General features: G+C 41.2%; 1 protein-coding gene across 1 annotated transcript in view; it reads left to right on the forward strand.

Annotated features, from left to right (window-relative positions):
* Positions 1–25,397, forward strand: part of PLCE1 (phospholipase C epsilon 1) — a 292,755-nt gene that overhangs the window by 184,886 nt on the left and 82,472 nt on the right. Inside the window, exons 9-10 of the mRNA XM_026650913.2 lie at positions 18,459–18,604; positions 21,415–21,673. Of these exons, the coding sequence (XP_026506698.1) occupies positions 18,459–18,604; positions 21,415–21,673 (405 nt within the window). The remainder of the gene's footprint in view (positions 1–18,458; positions 18,605–21,414; positions 21,674–25,397) is intronic.

The following is a 25,397-nucleotide window of genomic DNA, read 5'->3' on the forward strand; positions in this document are numbered from 1 at the left end:
GCTAAGCATATTCATTCTATGTAAGGAGATCATATTTTAGATTAAAAATAAGGAGAGGGGTGTGTGTGTGTCTTTTCTGTTACAGGCTGCAGTAACTCTGAGAATAATAAAATGGCAGCTGTCTCAACTCAGACTGAGGACCAGATTCTCAGCTGCTGTAAATGGGCATAGCTCCTTGACTTAATGGAACTATGCTGATTAACACCTGCTGAGTCTGCCTAGAATTAGTAAAAATGTAATAGTGTAGGACCCAGAGAACAAAAGTATGATACAGTGGTATGTTCTATAGTTGTAATGGATTCCAGGTTCCTATAATCACCCAGATTTCACCCATTCCTCAATTTCTCCAAAAATAAAACATTCCTGAAATTTCACATTGTCTCATTCCAGGTTTGAATTTTTCTAGGAAACTTTGGGGAAAAAATCATAAGGAGTTTTAAAGTTGGCTGCCAAATTCTGTGTTATACTGTGACCCATTTTAGCCACCCTGGAAATGCAAAAAAGGCCATAAAGCCAGTGGATCCAGGTACTCTGACACACACACACCATCTGCTTGCAGTCCCCAGTGTATAGTGGAGGGAAGGCAGCATGGCCAAAGTGCCACTAAATTCTAGCCATTCTCAGCAGCCAAAACCGTTTCTTGGAGCCACAGGTAACTTGAAACTTCCCTATTCTGGACCTAGCCCCTGACAAAATTTAAGGGAGGCACAAAGATAAATTTGTGTATACCACACTGTCTCTAGGTATCTGCATCTAAACATTTGAGAACAAAATTGAGGGCGTTGTGTACTGGATTTAGGAAGTGGCTTCCATCTCTGGCCGAAGACTGATAAAGTTCTCACACTTTTAGACCGTTTTTCCTTCAGTTAACTATCTCCTAAACCTTACATTCGCCCCCCCATATTATTTTTCTAATACACATGTGACAAGTAAAAAAAAAATCCAATCTTTTTAGAAGTCTATTTTGATGACACTGCTGAATTCTTACCTAGTTTGCTATGATAGAGTCAATAATTTAGCATCACCATCTTAATAGCACATCCTGAAACATGAATTTGGGTTATTCAGCTGAATATCCACCTCCAACAATAATCTACCAGTTTCTGGTCCTTTGGGGGGGATGACTTCTTCCTTCTGTCTGGAGGGAGGGGCAAGCAGAGAGTGAAATATTTTTTGCTTCCTTTCTGTGAAGGCTAGGGGAAGGGATCAGATTAGGAAATGGAGAGATCTTTAGTAGTGAGGGAAGGGGGGGAAAAAAAACGGGAAGCCATTGGGCAGGGATCTTCACTTTCTCTTTATGAACATGAGAGGGAACAGAGAAGATCCATTAAGGGCAGATTGTGCAGGGGAAGTCAGCAAGGTGTACATATGGGAATCTTCACACCCCAGCCCCACATTGCAAAGAAAGGAGCTGGAGAGGGTCATGGTGGAGGGAGGGGGGGAAAGAAAGAAAGAGTGCACAAGGACTGAGAGATCTTCAGTACTCTTCTTCTTAGGAAGATTTCTTCAGGGACATGCTTCTCTCCTTCTCACTCAGGCAAAGTAGGAGCAATGAGCATTCAGTGGATCTCTCTCAGTCCTCTTCTCTTGGTCAGGAGAGAGAGAGAGAGAGAGAGGGGTGAAGATCTCCTTATTCCTTGATGCACCCCATTCTTGTTCTCAATTGTGTATGTATACCTCTGTGTGTGCACGGGGGTGGGGCTGGTGATTTAGAATTCTTCACCCACTGCATGCTTAAGTCAATAAAGAAAGTGATTTAATGCATGGTAATCTATTTTCAGTTATTTATAATTTATTTCTCAACCTAAACTTGTAATGTATTCCACATTGTGGTGCAAGTAAAGTGTGACATCTTAAAACAAAACTCAATTCAGGTAACCCAGAAACATTTACACTGAATGTAACTAAAGTTATGGGAGGAGAGCAAGGATGAAGAGTTTCAGTATAAAAAAGGTGACTTTGAAAAATTAAAAATACCTGAAATCAAGTGAGGAATGAAAGTACCTCCTGAACTCTCTCTCGTATGGCACTGCTACTTTGATACTATAATCATGCATTAGGTTTGTCACTAATATTCTGATTTCTAACAAAAGAATAATTATTTGTCAAATTTAAATAACTGATCATTTTAATGGCATAATGTTTCAGGTTTTTCATTATCATTCAAAACAAAATTTAAAAATCATCAAGAGATACATGACCTAAAACTATCTAACAGGGGTTGCACTCACCTCTTGCAAGCACCCTCTGGCCGAGCGTGTGTGCGTGCACTCTCTACCTGTTTGTGGTGGGTCTTCACGGACTCAGCCCTTTGGCCAAGTCACATATAGTCGGTCTGTGATAAAGGCAAAGCAAACCCTTTCGGGGTACAAGTCCAACAGGGGCCTCTCCCAGTGCCCTCTGTAATATCTCTCGGTTTGTCCCTGCTTTGGACTAGAGCAGTGCCCCAGGGCTCCTTCCCTGGAGGCAATGTCTTCACCCTCTCAGGGCCTTTCTGGCCCCAGCTCTTCAGCTGGGCCACTAAGTTCACTCCCCTTCTAGGGTACCTCAAAGTCCAGGCCTACCCTCTACTGCAGGTCCCAGCCCAGGGACCCTATAGATAGCAGCCATCCCTTTAAATAAACTGTGTTGCTGCTATAATTCCCTGGGTCAGTTCCCCATGGCTCCCGCACAGTCTTCACCTTTAACTCAGGGCCTTGTCCTGGTGGAGTCCCGTAGCCAACCCAGAGCCCCATCCACTCTCCACCAGCTCTAACAAGAAACTGAACTCACTCTGCCCCTGCAGCTCTTCTTATACTAGCCTGCTGGGCCCTGATTGGCTGTGTGGGAAGCAACCTCTCTAGGCAACTTGGAGGACCTCTCTACTGCCCTTTTCTGGGCCAGGGTGTGGCCAGGCCACAAGGTCTCCATCTGGGGACCTCAGGGCCTAGTCCACCCCATCACACTATGTAAATAAACATTGCTCCATCTTCAGTCAGCATTTTTCCACAATGCCTAAATGGGTTTGCATAATACTTTTTAAAAGATTATGTTGTACAAATATCAAACTGTTTTCAGTCCCTGTCATAGTGTTTAATCAGGGAAGGGAGATTGTTCGTAACTCTGAAATATTCATAACTCTGAACAAAAACATTATGGTTGTTCTTTCAAAAGTTTACAACTGAACATTGACTTAATACAGCTTGGAAACTTCACTATGCAGAAGAAAAATGCTGCTTTTAACCATCTTAATTTAAACGAAACAAGCACAGAAACAGTTTCCTTAACTTGTCAAATCTTCTTTAAACTCCCCCCCCCCTTTTTTTTTAAAGTAGTTTACGTTTAACACAGTACTGAACTGTATTTACTTTCCCCCCACCCTCTCTGCTGCCTGATTGCATACTTCCAGTTCCAAATGAAGTAGTTGGCCAGTCAGTTCGTACCTCTGGTATTTGTAACTCTGAGGTTTAACTGTATATGTCACTGGGGTTGTATGAAACAGCCTAAGCATATTGGTGAATCTGGTCCATCAAATTTCTCTCAGCAGTATTTTGACTTCAGAGAGAAGTGATAAAATTGCAGTTGCTGGATATGAAGAATGACTTTGTTTGATTTCATTCTGTGTACTATAAATCCTGCTTTTCAAATAGTGGAATGAAATTTTTCTCTCTTGTCACTATATAGTGCATGATATCTTGATGAAGATTCTTATTTTACATGCCTATGGTTTTAATGTGTAGCTCAGTTTTATATTAATAATTGAACAGATTTGTTGCATACAGGATTATAGATCATGACATTTATCCTTTGCAAAATTCACCTCTAGACTTGGTTTGAGAGACTTAAAATATACTTAATTACTCTGTCAGTATAAAAGTGTGTTTCCTACTCCAGTAAAATTACTATTAATTCAGCTGCATTTTATTACAGAAGCATACGCACCATTTATTTTTCTATACTAGGTTGTAGAAGAGGTATGTGCTGTAATTTTATCCTGTGATAAACCTGTAAATTTGTTCATCCTTTCATTTACTAGCAACAGTATATATTATACCTCAGTGATACAGACAACAGCACATATACTAATTTAACTTTTTAAAATACATTATTGCTCCATGTGGTGTAAAAAGGTTAAAAATTCTTCAATTAAAGAAAAGAGAGCAGGGTAATGTCTTCTGCAGCATATCACTCTTTGAAACATGCCCCACAAAGACACTGAACTGCTGAAGAAGTCTTGCAAACATTTTAGGGGGGGACAGAATGTGGTTCAGTGGACAGGGAGTCAGAAGAACAAGGTTCTATTCCCAATTCTGCCAGTATGGCCCTTAAGCAAGCCACTTCATCTCTCTGTGCCTTCATCCATTTACAGTGCAAGCTCTTTGGGGCATGGACACTTACACTATATACCTTGCTTAATACAGTGCAGTTCCTTGAGCCTCTAGATTTTACTCTAATACAAATAATATATAATAATTTCTTCAGGTGCCAAGTGTACCCATATGTGGCAGTGTCACAGGGCAACAACTCACCCCTGCAGCACCTCCTGTCATCATCCTGGGAATTAACTCTTTGACCCAGGAGCACCCTCTGCAGGCCAGTGTCCCCTGCAGTACCCCACTGGCTCTCCCCACCCCAGGGACCACCCCACCTCACCTCAGTCTTTGGCTACTGCCAGTCACCATCTAGCCCCCATTCACTGGGGCGGACTGCAGTATATCGGCAAGTAGGATTTGGACCTGCTGCCTCTGCCTACCCTTGGGCTGCCTTCTGCAACCCCAGTACCCTTCTTGGCCTTTAACAAGGCCTGCAGCCTGGGGGGGTTTCCAGGCTGGCGCTCCCCAGCTCCTCTGGCTTTCCCCCAGCCCTGTCCCACTCTAGGTACCTTTGTCAGCTCCCAGGCAGCCAGGCCCTCCTCCCTCAAGAGCTAGAGGAAGAGTGTCTCTGAGCCACTGGCTCACAGCCCTTTTATAAGGGCTAGCTGAGGTCTGTTTGGGGCGTGGCCGCAGCTGTGCCTGCTTGCCCCCAGCCACGGCCCTCTCCTGGGCTGTTTTAAACCCCTTGGGGCAGTAGCTGGTGACCACCCCGCTACAGGCAGGCAGCTGCATGCACTCTGTATTTCAGTTTTCTCACCAATGAATGGCTCTGACTCCATGAACTGTTGTCATAATTTTCATTGCTATTCAAACAAATCAGAGATGAAGTGTATTATTAGGAGATAGGTATTTGTGATATTCTCTTTAAATGTATGTTCACTCTGGCTATGAAATTGAATGAATTTATTCAAATCAGGTTGGCATGAAATTTGAAAAATTGTAGTAGGTGTATAACTATATCATGCTTGTAATAGTTCAACATGATTAATATGTACATTTTTGGAGGATTCTTCTGATTTCATGGTCCTGCGAAATATTTCCTCTCTTCAGGTGCCAGTACATTCACTTTCAGGCAAAAACAAACATGTCTTTTACTGATGTCTCTGTGTTAGGTTAATATGTATCTACTTTTTAATTCTCCATATAGCAAAAATCTTGTCATATGTCAAATGAGAGAAAAATAATTTGATCCAATAACTTCTTAATATTGGAGACAAATTTGATATCCTTCTTGGAGGCGGGGGGACATAGCCATTCATCTATATCAGGTACTTATGATGCTCCCAGAATCAAAATGTCTGAGTGCCTCAAAGTCTTTTATATATGTATCCTTACAACACCTGTGTGAGATAGGGAAACATGAGTACTGATATCTGCTGTAGGTCAGTGAGCAGAATTACAAGAGGGGGGAAATGAATTAATGCTCTCCCCAGTGGCAGTTTCAATTCCTTTTGTCTTTTATTGATTCACACAGGATTCCAAACAAAAAGCAAGGTAATCAAAATAGTAGGTCCTAATTGCCAGAGTCCTTTCCAGGTAAGCTAGAGGGGAAAGAACATGCATGCCCTTCCCATTCAATAGTTACCCCCACAGACACTTTCCCTCTACCCAGTTACCCATATGTCAGGCAGATCTGGGTTAACTTTCATATAAAGGCAGTTGTGAAGCACCTTTTTATAATCCCATTTTATAGAGAGGGAACTAAAAGATGAAATGATCAACTAGAGGTAACACAGTCTGTGATAGAGCAGGGAATTGAACACAGGTCTCCCAACTCCTGTATTAGTGCCCTAAACACTGGACATTTCCCCAGTGATTACTCATGCACGTGCTCACTAGCTGACACTCTATTTCTCATACAGGCACTCATTTTCTCAATCATGAAACTTATTCATCCCTAGTTTCCATGAGCATCTGCTTATGTGTTGGGTTTTTTAAATTTTTTTTTTTTTACACATTTGTAATTTGATGTACAAATGATCAGATAAAAAGTTAAGGAAAGGTGACGTTGCTCCACAAATGTGTCAAATGATACTCACTGTGAACGAAGATACTGTACTGATCCATGTGAAGGGTATACCGTGCTATTAGTCCTTTACTAGTTTATAGAGCTAGATACGTTATAAATAAATAAAACAACCTGTAGACAGATTTCATGGAAACTGACTCCATAAATATTTCAATAAGTATTACAAACCTTTGCTGGCTTCATATATTTCCTTAAAGTCATAACTTATATTTTTGTAACATGTATTGTGTTGAAAATGTATAATTTATATTGGTCAGAGCAGGATACCACTCAGCTTGACCATGAACCACTTTCTGGCTATGGTCAGATGCATTATTATTTTGAAGTCTGAATTTTAAAGACCTACATAGGAATTCATACAAAATTGCAGAACACGTACACTGGTGCAATATTACACTGGGCCAGATTGTCAGCAGGTGTTGTGGCTGTGCCCATTTACACCTGCTGTGTATCAGATCTATATATTTTGAAGGCATCTTAATATTGTGGTTATTTATTAAGAATATACATTTGTTTTCAGTCATTATTTTGTTTCCAACCTTTGGCAAATATTTTCACTGTAGGTGCATAGGTGTGCCTTAGGAATCTCTTGCTCTAAAACTTAACTTTACATTTAGTCCAGCATACTGCAATTCTGAGAGTGGAAACAGTCTGGCAGTTACCCTTTAATACCCATAGGATAATAAATAATGATAAATAAATTGCTAGTTTATAAACAACCATAAGGGTTCTGGTACTATTTATTTAATGGGCATTGGGCTTCTGTGGTGATGGAATGTAGGTTGAAACACTGATTCCTAATGTACTTTTGGAAGTCAAATTTATGAAAGTGACATTGCTCAATTTTCCTAGGTTCTCCCAGCCAAAACTATGGGATACAAAATATTACACTGAAAGAAAATTAAATCTCAAAAGCTAGAAAATGTGAAAAATCAGGTTGCCTTGATTTGACCTCTTGTGTGTATACATTTAGATAGTTTAGTGTCACATAGGAAGTCTATGGCAGAACCAGAAATAGCACCCAGCTCTTCTGGGTCCTAATGTGCCTTAAACACAAGAGAATGTTCTATTTATTCTGGAACATTCTGCCTCATTCACACTGCATTCTATGCCACTGCCTAAGGCAGAGGTCCTGTGGAACAAACAGTATGTAATTAAAGACTGTATCAATCCATGTAATGCGACATAATCTGAGAGCCCCTGAGAGGGTCCTTTTCCTGTGTTTGCTCAATCCTTTGTATTATATCAGTGAAGGCAGTTGGTTATCAGCTGTGCACCACTTGTTGATCGCTAAAATTGGGGGCCCTTTCCAGTGCAGGGTCCACATCATATGGATATATAGATCTGCCCTTAAATCATCCATCCAAAAATGCCTTTACGCAGTAGGTGGCGGTTGTCAGGAATGTAGGAGTTGTGTTATTATATATTCTTATCTCATAGAACTGGAAGGGACCCCGAAAGGTCATCGAGTCCAGCCCCCTGCCTTCACTAGCAGGTCCAAGTACTATTATTAGTAGAACCATAAATGAAAAATTGCCAATTATATAGAGTTGTGGGTTTTGGCGGGAGGGAGGGGAGTGGTGGTGGGGGGGGGGATTGTCTTGTTTTCTAACTAATAGAACACCATAATTTTTTCAGAAATGTAACAAAGTCTCAATCATAGCTCTGTTTAAAGTGGGGTTTTTTTGTGAATCTAGTTATAGGAGTTTTTCAAGCTATTTATTTACATATCTTTTAAAAAATAAAAATACAAAGGGAATTATGAAAATTGGAGTAGAAATCACCAGGGCAGCCCTGCAATTTTAAGTCTTGAAAATGGGCAGCTTTGTTCATTCAGAATGGAGAGGGGTAACAAGTGGTGTCCCCCAAGGGTCAGTCCTAGGACCAATCCTATTCAACTTATTCATAAATGATCTGGAGAAAGGGGTAAAAAGTGAGGTGGCAAAGTTTGCAGATGATACTAAACTGCTCAAGATAGTTAAGACCAAAGCAGACTGTGAAGAACTTCAAAAAGATCTCTCAAAACTAAGTGACTGGGCAACAAAATGGCAAATGAAATTTAATGTGGATAAATGTAAAGTAATGCACATTGGAAGAAATAACCCCAACTATACATACAATATGATGGGGGCTAATTTAGCTACAGCGAATCAGGAAAAAGATCTTGGAGTCATCGTGGATAGTTCTCTGAAGACGTCCACGCAGTGTGCAGCGGTGGTCAAAAAAGCAAACAAGATGTTAGGAATCATTAAAAAGGGGATAGAAAATAAGACGGAGAGTCTCTTATTGCCCTTATATAAATCCATGGTACGCTCACATCTTGAATACTGATGTGGTCTCCTCATCTCAAAAAAGATATACTGGCATTAGAAAAGGTTCAGAGAAGGGCAACTAAAATGATTAGGGGTTTGGAATGGGTCCCATATGAGGAGAGATTAAAGAGGCTAGGACTTTTCAGCTTGGAAAAGAGGAGACTAAGGGGGGATATGATAGAGGTATATAAAATCATGAGTGATGTAGAGAAAGTAAATAAGGAAAAGTTATTTACTTGTTCCCATAATACAAGAACTAGGGACCACCAAATGAAATTAATGGGCAGCAGGTTTAAAACAAAAGGAAGTTCTTCTTCACACAGCGTACAGTCAACTTGTGGACTCCTTGCCTGTGGAGGTTGTGAAGGCTAGGACTATAACAGCGTTTAAAAGAGAACTGGATAAATTCATGGAGGTTAAGTCCGTAAATGGATATTAGCCAGGATGGGTAAGGAAGGGTGTCCCTAGCCTCTGTTTGTCAGGGGGTGGAGATGGATGGCAGGAGAGAGATCACTTGATCATTGCCTGTTGGGTTCACTCCCTCTGAGGCACCTGGCATTGGCCACTGTTGGTTGACAGGATACTGGGCTAGATGGACCTTTGGTCTGACCCAGTACGGCCATTCTTATGTTCTTATTGTAAATAAGGGTCTTTGGTTACCAAAGCATGTTCCATGATAGATTTATTACTGGCTTCACCTACATTTGTCTATACAACTGTTGCAGAAACTTTGGCTTAAAAAAGGTGAAACACTGAATGATTCTCATTGACTTCAAATATTCACAGTATATTTGTGGTCAAATGCTGACATAATTTTACCTTTCTAAATAATATTAAACTTTAAAACTATTTGAAAAATAGCCATTTGTATAAGGAAAGCTACATTAGCAAAATAAGATAAGCGTAACAACCTAATAAAAAGTATTTGAAAAAACAAGGAGATTTTTGTGTAATTTAAAATCATCCAATAAAAATATATATATATTGGTCAAAATAAATGCAGAAAATACTAAAACAAGAGATAATCTTACGGTTACCACACAAACCTTTATTCAGCTTACAGCACAAACAAAGTTTCAAAGAACCCCAAACCATATAGCTCTTTGTGTACTGCTGTTCTTTAGTTCATTGCTAAGCTACTATTTAAATTGCCAGGACAACTGACAAAGATCCTGTTGTGCTCAGAATCAAATTTAAAGAGGGCTCTTGTAACTCTGTGAAAAATTCCAGCTGAGGCTTTGTATTGTTTCCGGTATGGCTGAAATTTGGCACAAAGCTGTAATGCAAAGCCACATGAACATATTATGTATATCTTAACTAATTATCTATTTGGTTTCATTTTGTATAATTATAACCTAATATTAAATTTGTGTGGAGAGATATTGAGTGGCCCATTAATTTCTACCCACCTGAATGAAAGGGCAGTGCTAATAATCAACTTGAGTGGCTTGTGTTTCAATTTATGACTTACGTGTATCTAGCTGTCATTATCATAGTGATCCAGCAAACATACGTTTTCTCATCCTTTTTCAACTAATCAGTACAGTGACAATCTAATTATAGAGTTGGTTTGGTGATTCCTGTTGTGGAGTGAAGGGGTATTATAATGAGGGTTATGTAAACAGAACTACGTGTGAGAGGAAATAAAATTGATATCATACGTAAGACGTGCATATGGAGGGCCATGTGCCCTGAACCTAAAGCCGTGACTGACACAGGAACTTGGAGGAAGAAGTCTCTGTGTTAGTTAGCTCTGAGTACCCTTGTTGAACCCTTAGAGCTTGATTCTGATCTTAAGCATGTGTATCATCAACAGTGGAATAACCTGTGCATGTTTGAGGGCTATCACAAGTGCCACAGATTCTGCAGCCTCCAAAGAGACATTAGGTCAGTTATGTGCGGTTAACATACCTATGCTTTAAGATCTCCTAAATGGGGTGTATGATTTGACCCAAATTAGGAGGGGCTAGCTCTATACACTTAGTTCACATATTTCTATCTAAAATACACATTTCAGGAGGGCATTTCAGGAGCCTTACTGATTCCATACACATTTTAATTAATAATATATCTAAACTGCCTCTGAGGTGCAGTTAATGAATGGCTAGCTGTCAGTCTACATCTGATTTTATACAAATTTCAGCTAATTCAGAGATTGAAAATTCAGCATGATGCATTCCCAGAAAAACCTAGGGCCAGATTTTTAAAGTTATTTAGGTGCTTAACTCACATTGCTTTCACACCAAAGACTGCAGTAAAGGGCCTTGGGGCCTAGCTCCCTTCCACTGCTGCCTTCTCTATTACAGGGCCCCTTCCTCTCAGGGATCGCTTTGCTATGCATAGCCCAGGCTGAGGCCTCCATGGGAAAGATAGACCTACCTGGCCCATTTGGATCCCAGGCAGTAGAGAGGGGTAGAACATCTGGGGAGCCCATCCTTGAGCCAGTATCTTCCTTGAGAGACCTAGAAGGGATCCATGTGGAGAAGGGGAGACATATAAACCCAGCTTCAATGCGGACAGGAGGATCACTAGCCACTTCAATCTTTCCAGAGCAATCTGTGAGCTCAAGTTCACTTGTGTGTCTGAAGCAGGATTATGGGGACAAACTCCCAAAAGGGAAATAAATAAATAGTAAAATCAGTGCTGTTTCCCCAGCTCACATTCATGGAGTGCAACAGGACAGATAATCCTTGATACTCAGTTCCCCATATCCTTCACAGAGTGCAGCATGGGAAATAATCCTCAGCACTTGGTTCCCCTCCTCAACTTCATGGAATGCAACAGGATATATTAATGCAGAAAAGACCCGGGCATAGACATATGCTGATTCCTTCAGGTGTGCATACACACACCTTACAAAAACAATTACAAGGATAATTCTTCCTCCTTTGGGGAGGAAGCCTGACAGTCCAAATTAGAGTTGGAGAATCAAATAGTAAAATATATGTTTTTTAAAAAAGTAGGATTCAAATCTGTTGCATGCTTGTATATGGGGCTTTGGTTCTTAGGAACAGATGCTTGGACAAATCAGTTCCCAAGCTCTCTTAGTACTACAATAGGAAGATTTATGGGGAACTGAGGCTATTCACAGTAATCAGAAAAGTCAATTTATAATCCTGGCTCCGGCCAGACACTACTGGAAGGAATACAGATGTATTGAAGTAGTCCCTAAAGAATAACAGGAGAAAATACCTCTTTGCAAGTAATAGCTAGAACAAGTGCGGAGTCAGTAGCTACCCTGTATTGTCTCAGAGCTATCTGCAGGTCTGGAATTAGAGCCCTGATTTGTTCCAGGCTCTTTCAATTTCAGAGCAAAAGAGCTTTGATCAGATGAGGTCACTGGACATTGTCCAGTGGAGGTACCTTAAGGAACTGTGCAAGAAACAGGGAAATAGCTTTGTCTCATTCTCCGTTTCAGCAACCAATGGAGAGGCCACAGCGTGAATGAAATCATCCATCATATTCTTCAGACTGGAGTGTTACAATGCCCCCCCCCCCCCAATCAGATTTCTAGCCTCAGAGAATTAGGAAAAACAGAGCAGAGCCCTGTCTGAAACATCTAAATAAGTTCCTAAAGGAGGCTTATCTTCAAAGCATTCCCATTTTACCATCCTCAGACAATTTTTATGTTTTGCAGATGGATGGCAGCCTTTTTCTTTTCCTAACTTTGATCATAACCATTTGATCTTTCATGTGCTCCCAAGGTCTCTCTCTCCAGCATCATGGTAGCAATAACATTGACTTTAGGGAAGACAGAGATTCACTTATCTCTTTCAAGATGATTTTTCTGATTAGGGTTCTGTTCAGAGAGAAAGCTGAAGCAAATGTACAGAGTGATATGGTTCCTGGAGTATCAGGACAAATACATGGTGCCAGGGAAATGAATCATATGCCTGGGCTGTGGATGAACACTATCAGGTACCAGGTCTCCCAGAAGACTGTTACTAGAAGATGAAGATAGCCATAATGGAAAATAAGTGCTGTCACAGAAACAAAAATCCAATTTTTAGTGGAACCCATTGGGAATTCTGATCTTATACACAGGTATGATTCAGTGACCCAGAATTCATATGATACCTATCTAATAATTCCAGGTATTCCCATCACCATATCTCATCCTTTGGCAATGATCTGTCTCTAATTTTATATTATCTGCTCCCACAAATGGTGAATGCAGAAAATCAGATTTGGTTTTGTTTTGTTTTTTATTTTAAGGGATTTTCCCAATTCAGTTCAGGGATTGTGTACCAGAAAGAAAGACCACAACATCCATGAGCTGGAACACAATGATTCATTGAAGTCTTGGAGCACTTTTCCTTCCATAGATAAGACTTGTTCTAGTCATGGCAGTTAATGTGTCTAATAGGGTTTTCAAAATAACTGGGAAGAACATAACCAGCCCCACCCTAGAGAGAGTGAGTCTTGGAGCAGAGTTACCTTTCTCTATATGTACTGCCTGACAAGAAGGAGAAGAACACCAAGATATACATGGTAGACGTCAGATTAGCAGTGTGGCTCCTTCACCTAGAAATATATCCCTCATCATAAATCAATTTGGAGGATTGGTGATTGACTTCTTTGCATATGGAAACATAAATAAGGTGCCCTGTGGTTTCTCTACATGTCAGGACCGAGAATGTGAAGCAGTGAATGACCTTTCTCAAACCTGGGCAAGGTCCCTGCTATATGTCCTGCTCTGCAGGACAATACAAAAGATAAGAACACAAGAACAACAGTTACCTACCCAGGTTATGCTATGCAGGATGAAGAGACTATGGTTTTCAGGCCTGATTGGATCTTCAGATGTCTGTATCTCACAGAGGAGGTGTGATATAAAATAAAATAAAAAATAGTCCACCTGGGACCAGAAAAATTTAAAATGAATACTTTGATGAAGTGATTCTTGTTCACATGGGTCCCAAAGGAGAAGTCAACAAATAGAAATTATTCTATGGGATGGTGCAAAATAACTTAATTACCATGTTAAATCAATGAAACATAGCCTTGAGTTCCTCCAGGAGGGCTTTATTGTGCATGTATAAGAGTGTCCAAGAAAAAAGGCCAGGTTTTTGTAATATAATATTCCTAGCCTGTCCAAGAAAAGAAACTTTTGTACACATCCCAACATTATATGCTCCTTAGGGCATAAACTTTATTTCAATCTCACAAGGTCAAGTATGACCTTGGAACCTGATTTTGCTCCTTACAATACTACCCCAGATTGAACGCCTGCAGTAGGTACCATTATACTTGCTATGCATTGGGTATGCCTCCTAATGGCTATTATCGCCAGTCAGATGAATTTTTATTTTAAGGAGCTTCCTCTAATCAGACCCAATATCATACCTTTAATTCAGACAGGTCGTTCTCTCAACTGTCATAGCATTCATTTCCTAAGTAAATTCAAGATATATTCCTTCTTCAGTTAAACATCAAAGTCCAGTCTTTAGGAGTGCTGATAATCCTGTATTGAGATCTTTTGGACAGCCAAATGGGCATCAGTACATAGGTTCACCAGATTCTGCACATTGGTCACCTACCTTAGTCATTGTCATTTCCTGTCTTTTGGCAGAAGTTTTCTCTGTGCCTTACGGTCCAGGAGAAGATGGAGGAGTCAACATTTAAAAGATGATCCTGCTTCTACCTTAGAGTCACACTGCTATGAAAATCACATTGTAACAGATTTGTGGTCCTTTGTACAAAGAATAGGAAAATTTGTCCGTGCTTACCTGAAAATTTCCTTTTTTTCAAGTAATAAGGTCCACAGATCCAGGCCACCTTGGAAACAAATGGATCATTCAGAATAGAGATGGACATTGATATTAAAGGATTTAGATTTTTTGTCATTAGATAGAATTTATTATGCTCTGCAGTTGGAGAAATTGCTGTGCTTTTTCTCAAAGTATATTTAACATAATCTGTAATTTAGGAAAGTAAATGTGAATTATCCTGGTCATGTGGAAGTTATCTCAGATGCAGGGAACTTCAGGAGGTGAGGCATTCCCCTGCTGCCAGTGACTAACAAGTTCTGGTCCTGCCCCCAAGATGTAAACAAACTGAAATATCCATTCTGACAGATCTGTGTGCCTTATTACTCAAAGGAAGGAAATTTTCAGATGAGCAGAGACAGATTTTCCTATTCTTATTTGTTTGTTACATTGTGTTTTTAAACAGTTAATGAAAGAAGAGAATGTAATGGATATTGCTTTTAAATAATCTGAACAAAGATTGTGGCATATTATGGAAAGGACAATATGGCACGTATCTCAGTGAAATGAAAGACATGTTGCACTTCAATTTAGCAACTGAGGCGATCCAGATGCCATCTCACAGCCAAAATTCTAACTGGTCATATGCTTTACACTATATTAAATTACTTATTACAGGATGCACCATGAAATGTTGTAACTCTAATTACATAATTTTGCAATACATATTAGGTACTATACAAAATTTGTAATTGCAACAGGATATGAAATTGGAGCATTAATTTTGCTTTTTGGTCAAACAAATGTTAGCTATACTGTTTGCAGTATTGCTCAAGCATTGTTTATTTCATATAATGTTTTCATTACTGTTCCGATCTGTTTTGTCTGGTTAAAGAATAACTAGAATACCCATTTTGGACTGAACCACTAGAAAGAGGCACGTTAGACCAAAAAATGGGCCTAATCCATAGCCCACTGAAGTCAATAGAAGTTTTTCCATTGACTTCAGTGAGCTTTGGATCAGGCCCTATGTGCATAAATAAGTCTAATATGCAACGTCCCTAAAGGTCTGGATTATGGCCCTAGATACCTACAAGATCTGCAGTACAGAAATATACTAGACAATAGTGATAATCAGTAGCAAACATCAGTATATATCAGCAGTTGTGCTGTTCATGTAGTACACAGAAATGCACGTACTTTTATTAATTCAAATTTTCCTTTTCTTTTTTTTCCCTGAAGAGGAAAACTGAGGCCTTAATCGTGTAGCATTTTTATAAATACGTGCAGTAGGTGAGAATCTCGCCCCTGATTACTCTGGGTAAAAGGACACCAGTGGTGTAATTGGGTGCTAACAGTTTCAGATCCATCTGAGAGAGAATTCCTCATGCACAGGAATTGTGAAAGAAACCTGATGTTGGAGGCAAGCTGGGGATGGGGTTTGTGGCGGGAAGTGTTCCAAGAGCAGAGCAGCAGCACCTAGCACTACAGAGATTCTGGGCAGTGCTGCTGCCCTTAGGCAGGCATGAAAAGGCTGTTGTAAATTAGACAGCCTTCAAGGGCCGTCTAAATGATGCAGCTCCTGGAGCAGCCCAGAATCAGGTGTGGCTTAAAACCACCTCAGCCCTCTCTCCATCTGTGAGTGCTATGCTGCACCTCTTAGGGCTTGTCTACACTACCGCGGTAGTTCGACGGCTGGAAATCGAACTTCCGGGTTCGATTTATCGCGTCTGGTCTGGACGCGATAATTCGAACCAGGAAGTGCTCGCCGTCGACTGCGGTACTCCACCTCAGCGAGAGGAGTACCGCGACGGGGGAGCCTGCCTGCCGCGTGTGGACCGCGTCTGAACCGCGGTAAATTCGAACTAAGGTATGTCGACTTCAGCTACGTTATTCACGTAGCTGAAGTTGCGTACCTTAGATCGAATTGGGGTGTTAGTGTAGACCAGGCCTTAGAGGCACAGCATAGCATTTCACCCTCTGTGTACAGCTCTTTTTGAAAATATACTTACTTGAGTGTGTATTTATTTGAAATATAGAACTGTTTCTGCCTCTTGAGTAAATTAGGGCTTCTCTACCACATGCATTAGCCTGCATCAGAGGGGTATAGATTCTTGTGCACACTAGTGTGTCATGCACTAACTTACCCATGTGGGACCCTGCTGGGACACAGTAAAAGTTCCCTAGTGCACGTTAATATAGTACTGTTTGAAATGGGACTACATAAACATGCACCAGGGAACTCTTTAGTGTGTGCCAGCAGGGGTCCACATGGACTAGTTAGCGTGCAACATGCTAGTATGCATTGGAGTTTATACATCTCTGTTGTGGACTAATGCACTGCATAGACAAGCCCTTAGATGCCGTTTTAAAACACTGGCAATATATAGGAAAAATGTTTGCACCTCATTGACTTACTTTCCCCTTATTAATTTATTTAAAGAAAGAAACTTAAATGTAAAAATACATTTGAATAATGCTGAAAATGTGACACAAGCCAATAACAAAGCTAGTTTTCTTTCTTTCTTTTTCTTTCTTTCTTTCTTTCTTTCTTTCTTTCTTTCTTTCTTTCTTTCTTTCTTTCTTTCACAGTTGAATTTAGGGCAAAGCCATAACTTTGCATTTCCTGAATTTTGCTGGTTTCTATTAACCCTAATATTACTTAAACACAGTCTTTCATTAATAGTATAGTATGTTAATACATTTCAACATTAAGAAAACAGTGGAACTTGACTTTGTTGCGCTTGATTAAATTGGGCATCAGAAAGATTGAAAAGCAAGAGAATAATCTTATTCTTGTTCTTGCTTTTACTGTATTTGCTGTTCTCATGACCCAGAATGAGGAATAGAGAATACTGTGTCTGTATAGGCTCAGGAAAATATAGTGATGTATATAACCCCTATGTGTTTTAATAAATTGTTTTCAATTCAACAAATTTTCAGTTAATTTCACGTTTCCCATGGTTTGTGTCTTTAAGTATATCAGTAGGACATTAAATACAAATTTCTTTCTTTGGGGGAAGCTAGTGGTCTCAAATGTTATGTGAAGCTCTCATCACTCTGGTAATGGCTATAAACACACAAATCATTCAAGACCAAAAGAAGAATGGAACTCAATGGCAGTGAACAGATCACATTTATTATTTTATGATTAAAAGTATTTCTACAGTGATAAAAATCAACCCCTAGGGAATCATATTGTAAAAAGGAACAGTTGGTTTAAATTAGGTTTCCATGTGAAATATATCTATTTTTTGTGGATGTTGTGGGAAAGTAAACTGAAAATTTTCAGAGTGGTAAATATCTATGCCTGATCAGATTTTAAGTATGAACAGAATCATATAGTTAGTTGATTTCTGATGCTGACATAAATTACCAAACAGAACTTGACAATAAGGTCAGATTTGGAAAGTGATATTTTCTGCTTCATTTCTTATATAACAAATAGCTATAGTAGCTAATTATTAAACGTATTTAGAATATATTGCAGTGAACAAATTTGCACATCAAGAGAACATATATACAAATGCCAGCACAGTCAACTCAAGCAAAAAATATTCTCTAATTTATAAACTGCTGCTTCTGACCTGTTGCCCAAGTTGAATAAAATGGGTTATCTTATCTAAGGTTAAAATTTTCAAAGCCAAGTAGGAGATTTGGGTGCCAGTTCCCATTGATTTTAATGGGAATTGGCCTTGCAAATCCTTTAGGCAGCTTTGAAAATCTTAGCCCTAGTCTATGACACAATGTCTGTTATTGTTCAGCATTTTTGGTTTAAAATAAACAACTGTAAAAAGCATTTTGAGATTCAAATACTTTGCATATATGTGTGTGATATATGTATATACATACAGTATTTATAATATATGTGGTGAATGTTTTTGTGTGATTTTATTGTGTGTGGGTATATATATAATTTGGTGAAATATCTTATTTTCCCCCCGATAAAGACAATTTATGATTAATATGTATTCATTCTATTGCATTAAATGTGTCTGAATGTTCCAAATAACATAGCCATGGCTGATTTCTTGTACTGTACATTTTGTTTTATTAGGTGAGCTCTTGGGTTACATGGTTGATCCTTACTGCCGGTTCTATGGAGGAGAAACGAGAAGTCTTCTCATATTTAGTACATGTGGCAAAATGCTGCTGGAACATGGGAAACTACAATGCTGTAATGGAATTCTTGGCAGGGCTTAGGTACTGGCAACTCATTTTTACATAAGGAAGTTTCAGAGATAGAGATTAAACTACAGCTTCTATTAAGCACAACTCCTCTCTGAAGGACAATGTGTGGCACTGAATCAATCACTCTGTTGAGCAGTATTCTGTTGCTAAATCACATCATTTCATCTTTTGAATTTCTCATAATTATTCTGGAAAAATTAAACATGGTGAAAGACAGCCATTTTCTCAGAATGCTCTGGAGACATCGTCACCTATCCTGGTACATGCTAAATATGTTAAATTGAAAACATGGAGATACATTTTTCAAATAGATGATTTAAATGAGAAAAGAAGAGTGTAAAAGCAGTTCTATTTTAACTATCTGTAACTCACTACAACTACTATAGTTTTAGGGTTGGAGTTTCAATAACAAAGATAGTGAAACTATAAATGTTAAAGTAATATGATTATAGGTCAACAAAGAAATGTCAAATAAAGCTCCTTCCTTAGGTCACTCCATTTTACCTACGCTAACTGCTGCTGGGTTCTCAGAACAGTAGGTGATCTTACATACAGTATATAATGAATTATTTTGTAGTAGGAAGAGTTAAGTCTAAAGTTCCAGCCTCTTAACTCTGACTTTCCTTGTATTTTGTGTTTGCATAGCAAACCTTTAATGTGTTTTTACTGCAGCTTTTTGTGGTTTAATAAGCACACTCATTGCGCTGTTAGTTTACATTTTTAATATATGAAACACATTCAAAGCACTCACAAACACAAGAGGCCTTGTCCTGCAGAACACATCCACGGCCTCCCAGGCCATGTAAGCCTGAGAAGGCTGTGAATGGTTGTTCTACGACAAGCCAGCCTATTCAGGGAGAAGTCAAAACTGTAATAAGAGTTTAATTATGCCTCTTGTGAGTGCACTGCATGAGGGAAGGTGAGGAAAGGAAGGGTACTGCCAGAGCTTTATGCAGTGAACAAGGAGATAGTGGGGAGTGGGGTGTCTTGTATTAGCTTTCCTGTAGCACTGCTGGTGTGCAAGGTGCGGAGGGGTGGAATTGCCAGGGCTCTGCCCAAACATGCTCCGTTGGGGATGAGGGAACTTCTAGCAGTGCTAATGTATTCTCTCGTGCAGTCCTAAAACCATTTTTTGTTTGGATATAAACATTCCTTTGAGCATCTACAACACAAACGTTGCCGCAACATGCTAGTGCACGAGAGCTGGAAAGTGAAACTAACTAGAAACAAAAGTGAAATTGTTTATTTTATAGTTTATTTTCATTGTCCAATCTGAGGGAAATGCAAAAAAATTAATGATCAACATTAATTATTTAAAATCAGTTTTGAAAATTATTTCACTCTTGCTTATCTAAAGGATTAGTAATAATACAGCAGAGGAAATGTTATCTCTGATTTTCTCCCACTACGCTTTATTTTTAAGACAGTGTAACAAGATAAGTGTAAAAGATTCCTCTTTTCCTTCCCAAGCTGTTGTGCCTAACTCTCTTAGGCTCTGTTGAAAATCCCAGCTGTAGCTCCAGCAATATCTAGATCTCATTACTCAGCTTCGCATGTTCATTTTGGTGTTCAATTATTCAAAAGGAAAAAATTGCTCTGTTAGCCTGAGTTTTTCTAGGAATACCCAACTGAATTTGTCTCATTCATTTACAGGGGTCGGCAATGTGTCCGTACATGGACACAAGTGTCTATGGTAAAAATTTTGAGGTCCATGGGAGCACTCACCTCAGGTGGCTCTCCGCAAGCGGTTCCCCATCCCTGCTGTTGCTGGCAGAGATGCGGCCAGACACCTGGTGGCTCTGCAGGCACACTGCCTCTGTTCCCCCTACCCAAGCGCTGACTCCACAGCTCCCAGCCTATTAGCCGGAAACCACAGTCAATGGGAGCTGCGGGGGGGCGGCGCCTGCAGACTGAGGCAGCGTGCCTGCAGAGCTGCCTGGCCGCACGCGCCTCTGCCAGCAACAGCAGGGACAGGGAGCTGCTTGGTGGGGGTGGGTGAGCCACCCGAGGTGAGCCTCCCTGCAAGCGGCTCCCCGTCCCTGCTGTTGCTGCGGAGGCGCAGCCAGGCGGCTCTGCACGCTGCCTCTGTCCCCCCCAGCGCTGCCTCTGCGGCTTCCAGCCCATTGGTCGGGAACCATGGCCATTAGGAACTGCGGGGGCAGCACCTTCAGACAGAGCAGCGTGCAGAGCCACCTGGCCGCGCCTCTGTGTAGGAGCCGGAAGGGGGACATACCGCTGCTCCCGGGAGCTGCTTGAGGTAAGCGCTGCATGGAGCCTGCATACACACACGGCCATGCCCCACCCCCCTGGCCCAGCCCTGATTCCCCCTCCTGCCCTTCAAACACCTTGGTCCCTGCCTGGAGCACCCTCCTACACCCCAAACACCTCACCCCCAGTGTAACCCCAGAGCCTTCTCCCCCAACTGGAGCCCTCGCACCCCCAACTGGAGCCCTCACACCACCCCCTACATCCAACCCCCTGCTCCAGCCCAGAGCCCCCTCTGGCACCCTGAACCCCTCATTTCTGTCCCCTCCCTGGAACCCGCACCCCCAGCCCAAAGCCCGTACCACTTCCCACACCCCAACCCCCTTCCTCAGCCTGGAGCCTCCTCCTGCCCCCCGCCAATGTCTGTCACTAAGTCCAATAATTTTGTCAAGTGTCCGTCGCACAACATGGTGGTGCTGACCCCTGTTTCGGAATAATTCTAATGAAAGTAAGACTAATTTTTTTTAATAGAAGAGATCGACTTCTGGGGTTGAACTTTAATGTAAACTATGTTTTTTTAATTTTCTTACAAATGTTTTGTTGTCTATTTGCAATAGGTCTAGAAAAGTTTTAAAAATGTGGCAGTTCATGGATCAATCTGATATTGAAACCATGCGAAGTCTGAAGGATGCTATGGCACAACATGAATCATCCTCTGAATATCGGAAAGTGGTAAATCGTGCTCTGAATATTCCAGGCTGTAAAGTAGTTCCTTTCTGTGGTGTATTTTTAAAGGAGCTTTGTGAAGTTCTAGATGGAGCAGCAAGCCTCATCAGACTTTGCCCACAGTATAATTCCCAGGATGAAACATTAGAGGTAAATTATTATGAGATAGCATTGATGTTCTAAATGGTTACATGCCCATATCCTGTATACAGTGAAAATGGCTCCCTACCAAATTGTAGATGATAGTGAAATTATTATTTGACAGTTATTGAAGATGACAGTTTATTGAACCCCCTTTGTTCAATGCAGTTGATGAAACTTTTTGTGGCTTTCTCTAAACCAAAGTGTAATGCATGGTATCAAATGGAAGGATCTCAATCCAATTATACAATAACAACTCGTATTCATTTTTTAAAAATTAATTTAAAGTGGATTGTTTACATATCGGAATGACAAATATTTTGCAACTACAGTTGCAATGAACAATGAATGTTTATGCCAAAGAACCTCATTCTGGAAGATGCTAAGCACTTCCTTTGAAGGATGTGCTCTTAACTTCCACTTAATTCAATAGGGAATAACAGTAAATAAGAGTTCAGAACCTCAGTATTTCAGACCCTTAATATATGAAAAGAAGCAATTCTTCGAGTATGTGTCAATGTGGATCCTGAGGTAGGTGCTCAGGCATGCGAGTCTGGAATCTTTTGAATAGCAACACCCGGCAGGGCCATGGATGCAGCTCTGTGCTACTTCGTGCTCTCGTGTAAAGACATAAAGGGTGGAGAGGCCCTGACCTTCTCTCAATTCTTTCTTAATGTCTGTGGCAGTGAGACAGACCTGGAATTTGTCTGATCTGCTTCTGGTTTCAGAACCCTTTTCCAGTGAAGAAACCCTTCTGCACTTCTCCTTTTAATTAGATCCTTCATCTTAGACTTTTTTGTTGGGTATTCATGAAAAAAAGAAAGAGAGCAAGCAATTAGGACAGACATGGGGGAGACCCCTCCCCCGCCCCCGTACAGCAGAGTGAGGTGCTTCGTGCTAATCTCTAGCTATGGCAGGCTCAAAACCCACTATGTTTAATGTGTGTCCTTCCTGTTATGGTTTCATGCCTCTCATAGATGGACATAGCAGTTTCATAGGTTCCAAGGCCAGAAGGGACCATTGTGATCATCTAGTTTGACCTCCTGTATAACATAGGCTATAGAACTTTATCAAAATAATTCCATTTGAAATAGAACAGATCTTTTTTTTTTAAATCTAAATATAATTTAAAAATTGCCAGTGATAGAGACTCTACCCTAACCTTTGATAAATTGTTCCAGTGGTTAATTACCCTCACTGTTAAAAATTATATGCCTCATTTCCAGTCCAAATTTGTCTAGCCTCAACTTCCGTCTGTTCTGCCTTGGTGAAGGTTACATCACCAACAAATGTTCCATCTGCCACTCCTTTTCAACCCACACCTGGAAATCCCAAGACATGAGGCTCAAACTGCCCCTCTTGGACCTATACATGAAGATAGCTTCAGATTCAGGAGCACCAGATCCAAGGAGATTGTGTTCACTGATCACCCTGTCTATATCAGGCACCACATCTCTGGCTCCAGTAGGGAAAAGAAGGCAAAAAGGATGCCAATACCATTGTCACCAGTGGCAACATCACCAACAGCAACTTTACCACTGACTGAACTGACATCGTCTTCAGGACAGAGAGACCTGGCACTGCCTTCTGAGATGGAGAGACACTCCACCACCAAGCGCAAACACAGCAATCAACTGGTATCAAAGTCAGTTTCTGCAGAGAGAAACAAGGACTAGGGAGAAGCCCTTGAAATCCTCAGCATTGATAAGGCATAGTATCATGGCACCAGTGAGACCAAGAGACCAGATGGTTGCACTGGTACTGACATTGATACAGCGAACTGCTCCAGTACTGATCGTGGAACCAGAACCCTTCTTGGTATCAAGACATTCCTTCAAAAAGCCCCCCTTCACGACTCCTCTTGGTGCCAAAACAAGCCTAGACACCAATACTGATCTTGGCACCAGCTCCACAAACATCAGTGCCAGAAACCATGTGTATTGGCACTATAATTTCCAGAGAGCTATTTCTTCTCATCATCACCAGGCCATTCCTTCTCCCCCACCTCAGCAAGGAACCGTTGCCCAAGAGGAAAGGACAGTACCTGCAAGGGTACTCCGAAGGTATGTGGTACAGAGCCCCTGTGCAGGACTGGGAATGGTTGGGACACCCACAGTTTAGCCAGGACCAGTACAACTTGCTGTACTGGCTTTATTGAGGCCCTACCTTCCCACAGGTCCCGTAGCAAGGCCTCTTCCCAGGGCTCAGAAAAGAGGAGATGGTCTCAGTCACCATCAGCAATGCTTGCTTCAGCGCCCTCGCCAGTACTGCATGGGCCTTCCAAAGACATGGTGCAGTTAATATGAGAGACACTCCAGCTGCCCTTCCTACCTAAAGAATTCTCCTCATCCCTGGAGGAATCAGCCATCATAGCCCCAACACTGGCGGTCAATGACTTCCAGGCTTTCCTTTCCAGGGATAGCTGACACATTGGACATGGAAATGATGGTGCTCCAGGAAGACAATCATAAATTATTTGACAACCTCAGCACGTCCATGCCCACAAGAATTGCCCTCCCAATCAATGAGGGAATTTTAGACCCAGTGAAGGGTTTGGGACACATCCCTGCCTCACTCCCTTCTGTCTTGGAAGCGGCTGGAAAAACAGTACCAACTCCCACCCAGAAGTTTTGATTACTTTAATGCTCATCTGACACTGGGGTTGTTCATCGTCTCTGCAGTTCAGGAGAGGAGTAGATCCACCAACAGGACTTCAGAGACAAGGACCCCAAAAAGCTGGACATTTGTGGAAGGAAAGCATCTCTCCAATTCTGCATTACAACCAATATAGTGCTGTTTGCAAAATACAACTTTCTGATATGGGAGAGGGTGGCTTCCTTCCTATCTCAACTCCCACAGGGAAGAACTGAGACATGATCAAGGAGGGGCAGATGATGGCCACTACAAGTGGCAGTGGATGAATCCAATACAGCTGCTTAATCTATCTCCACAGCAGTCATAAGGCACCAAGTCTCCTGGGTTCAGGCATCCCGGAGTATCAAGGGAAGTCCAGGCTACAACTGAGGACTTACCCTTTGAAGATATGCATTTAAATAGCCCATGAATGGAAGAGGCACTGCACTGTCTCAAGGATTCCAAACCAACACTCAGCTCTTTGGACATTTATACCCCAGTACCATACTGCAAACCTTTCCAGCACCAGTCATTTCAGAAACCGAGAATGTCATCTTTCTCTCATAGCTGTCAGCCTGAGTATTCATCCAAAAAGTGACCCCACTATTCATGGAGGCACCCCTCCTCCCCCTTCTCTGTTGCAAATCAATCTCTCTCTCTCCCCCCCCCCCCCCCCCCGAGGCAGCAGGTTTGATGAGATGATTGAGAACCATGCCAAAACCACTCCAGAGCTGACTTTCAGATATCACTTCTCCACCTTTACTGGACACTTTCCTCCAACAGTGGTACTGGGGCCCTTTTTTACATCTTCCCACCAGTCCTAGCAATCGCCAGGGTGATTGCCAAAGTTAGACAAAATTGGACATGATTCATCTTGGTAGTTAGCTCCCGACTGGCCAAAATAGTTCTTGTTGGCAGTCTTTCTGCAACACCAACCTGACTTCCAGACCACCCACATCTATTGTACAAGATATATGTCAAGTACTCCATCTGAACCCAAAATTGCTGATGCTGAAAGCTTGGATATTGGCTGGCTGAACATCATGGAAAAGCACTGCTCCTTGCATATCAGGAGATCCTGGCATCAGGCAGGAAACTA

This window comes from Terrapene carolina, unplaced genomic scaffold (genome assembly GCF_002925995.2).
Source record: "Terrapene carolina triunguis isolate 2854851 unplaced genomic scaffold, T_m_triunguis-2.0 Scaffold95, whole genome shotgun sequence".
Lineage (NCBI taxonomy): Eukaryota > Metazoa > Chordata > Testudines > Emydidae > Terrapene > Terrapene triunguis.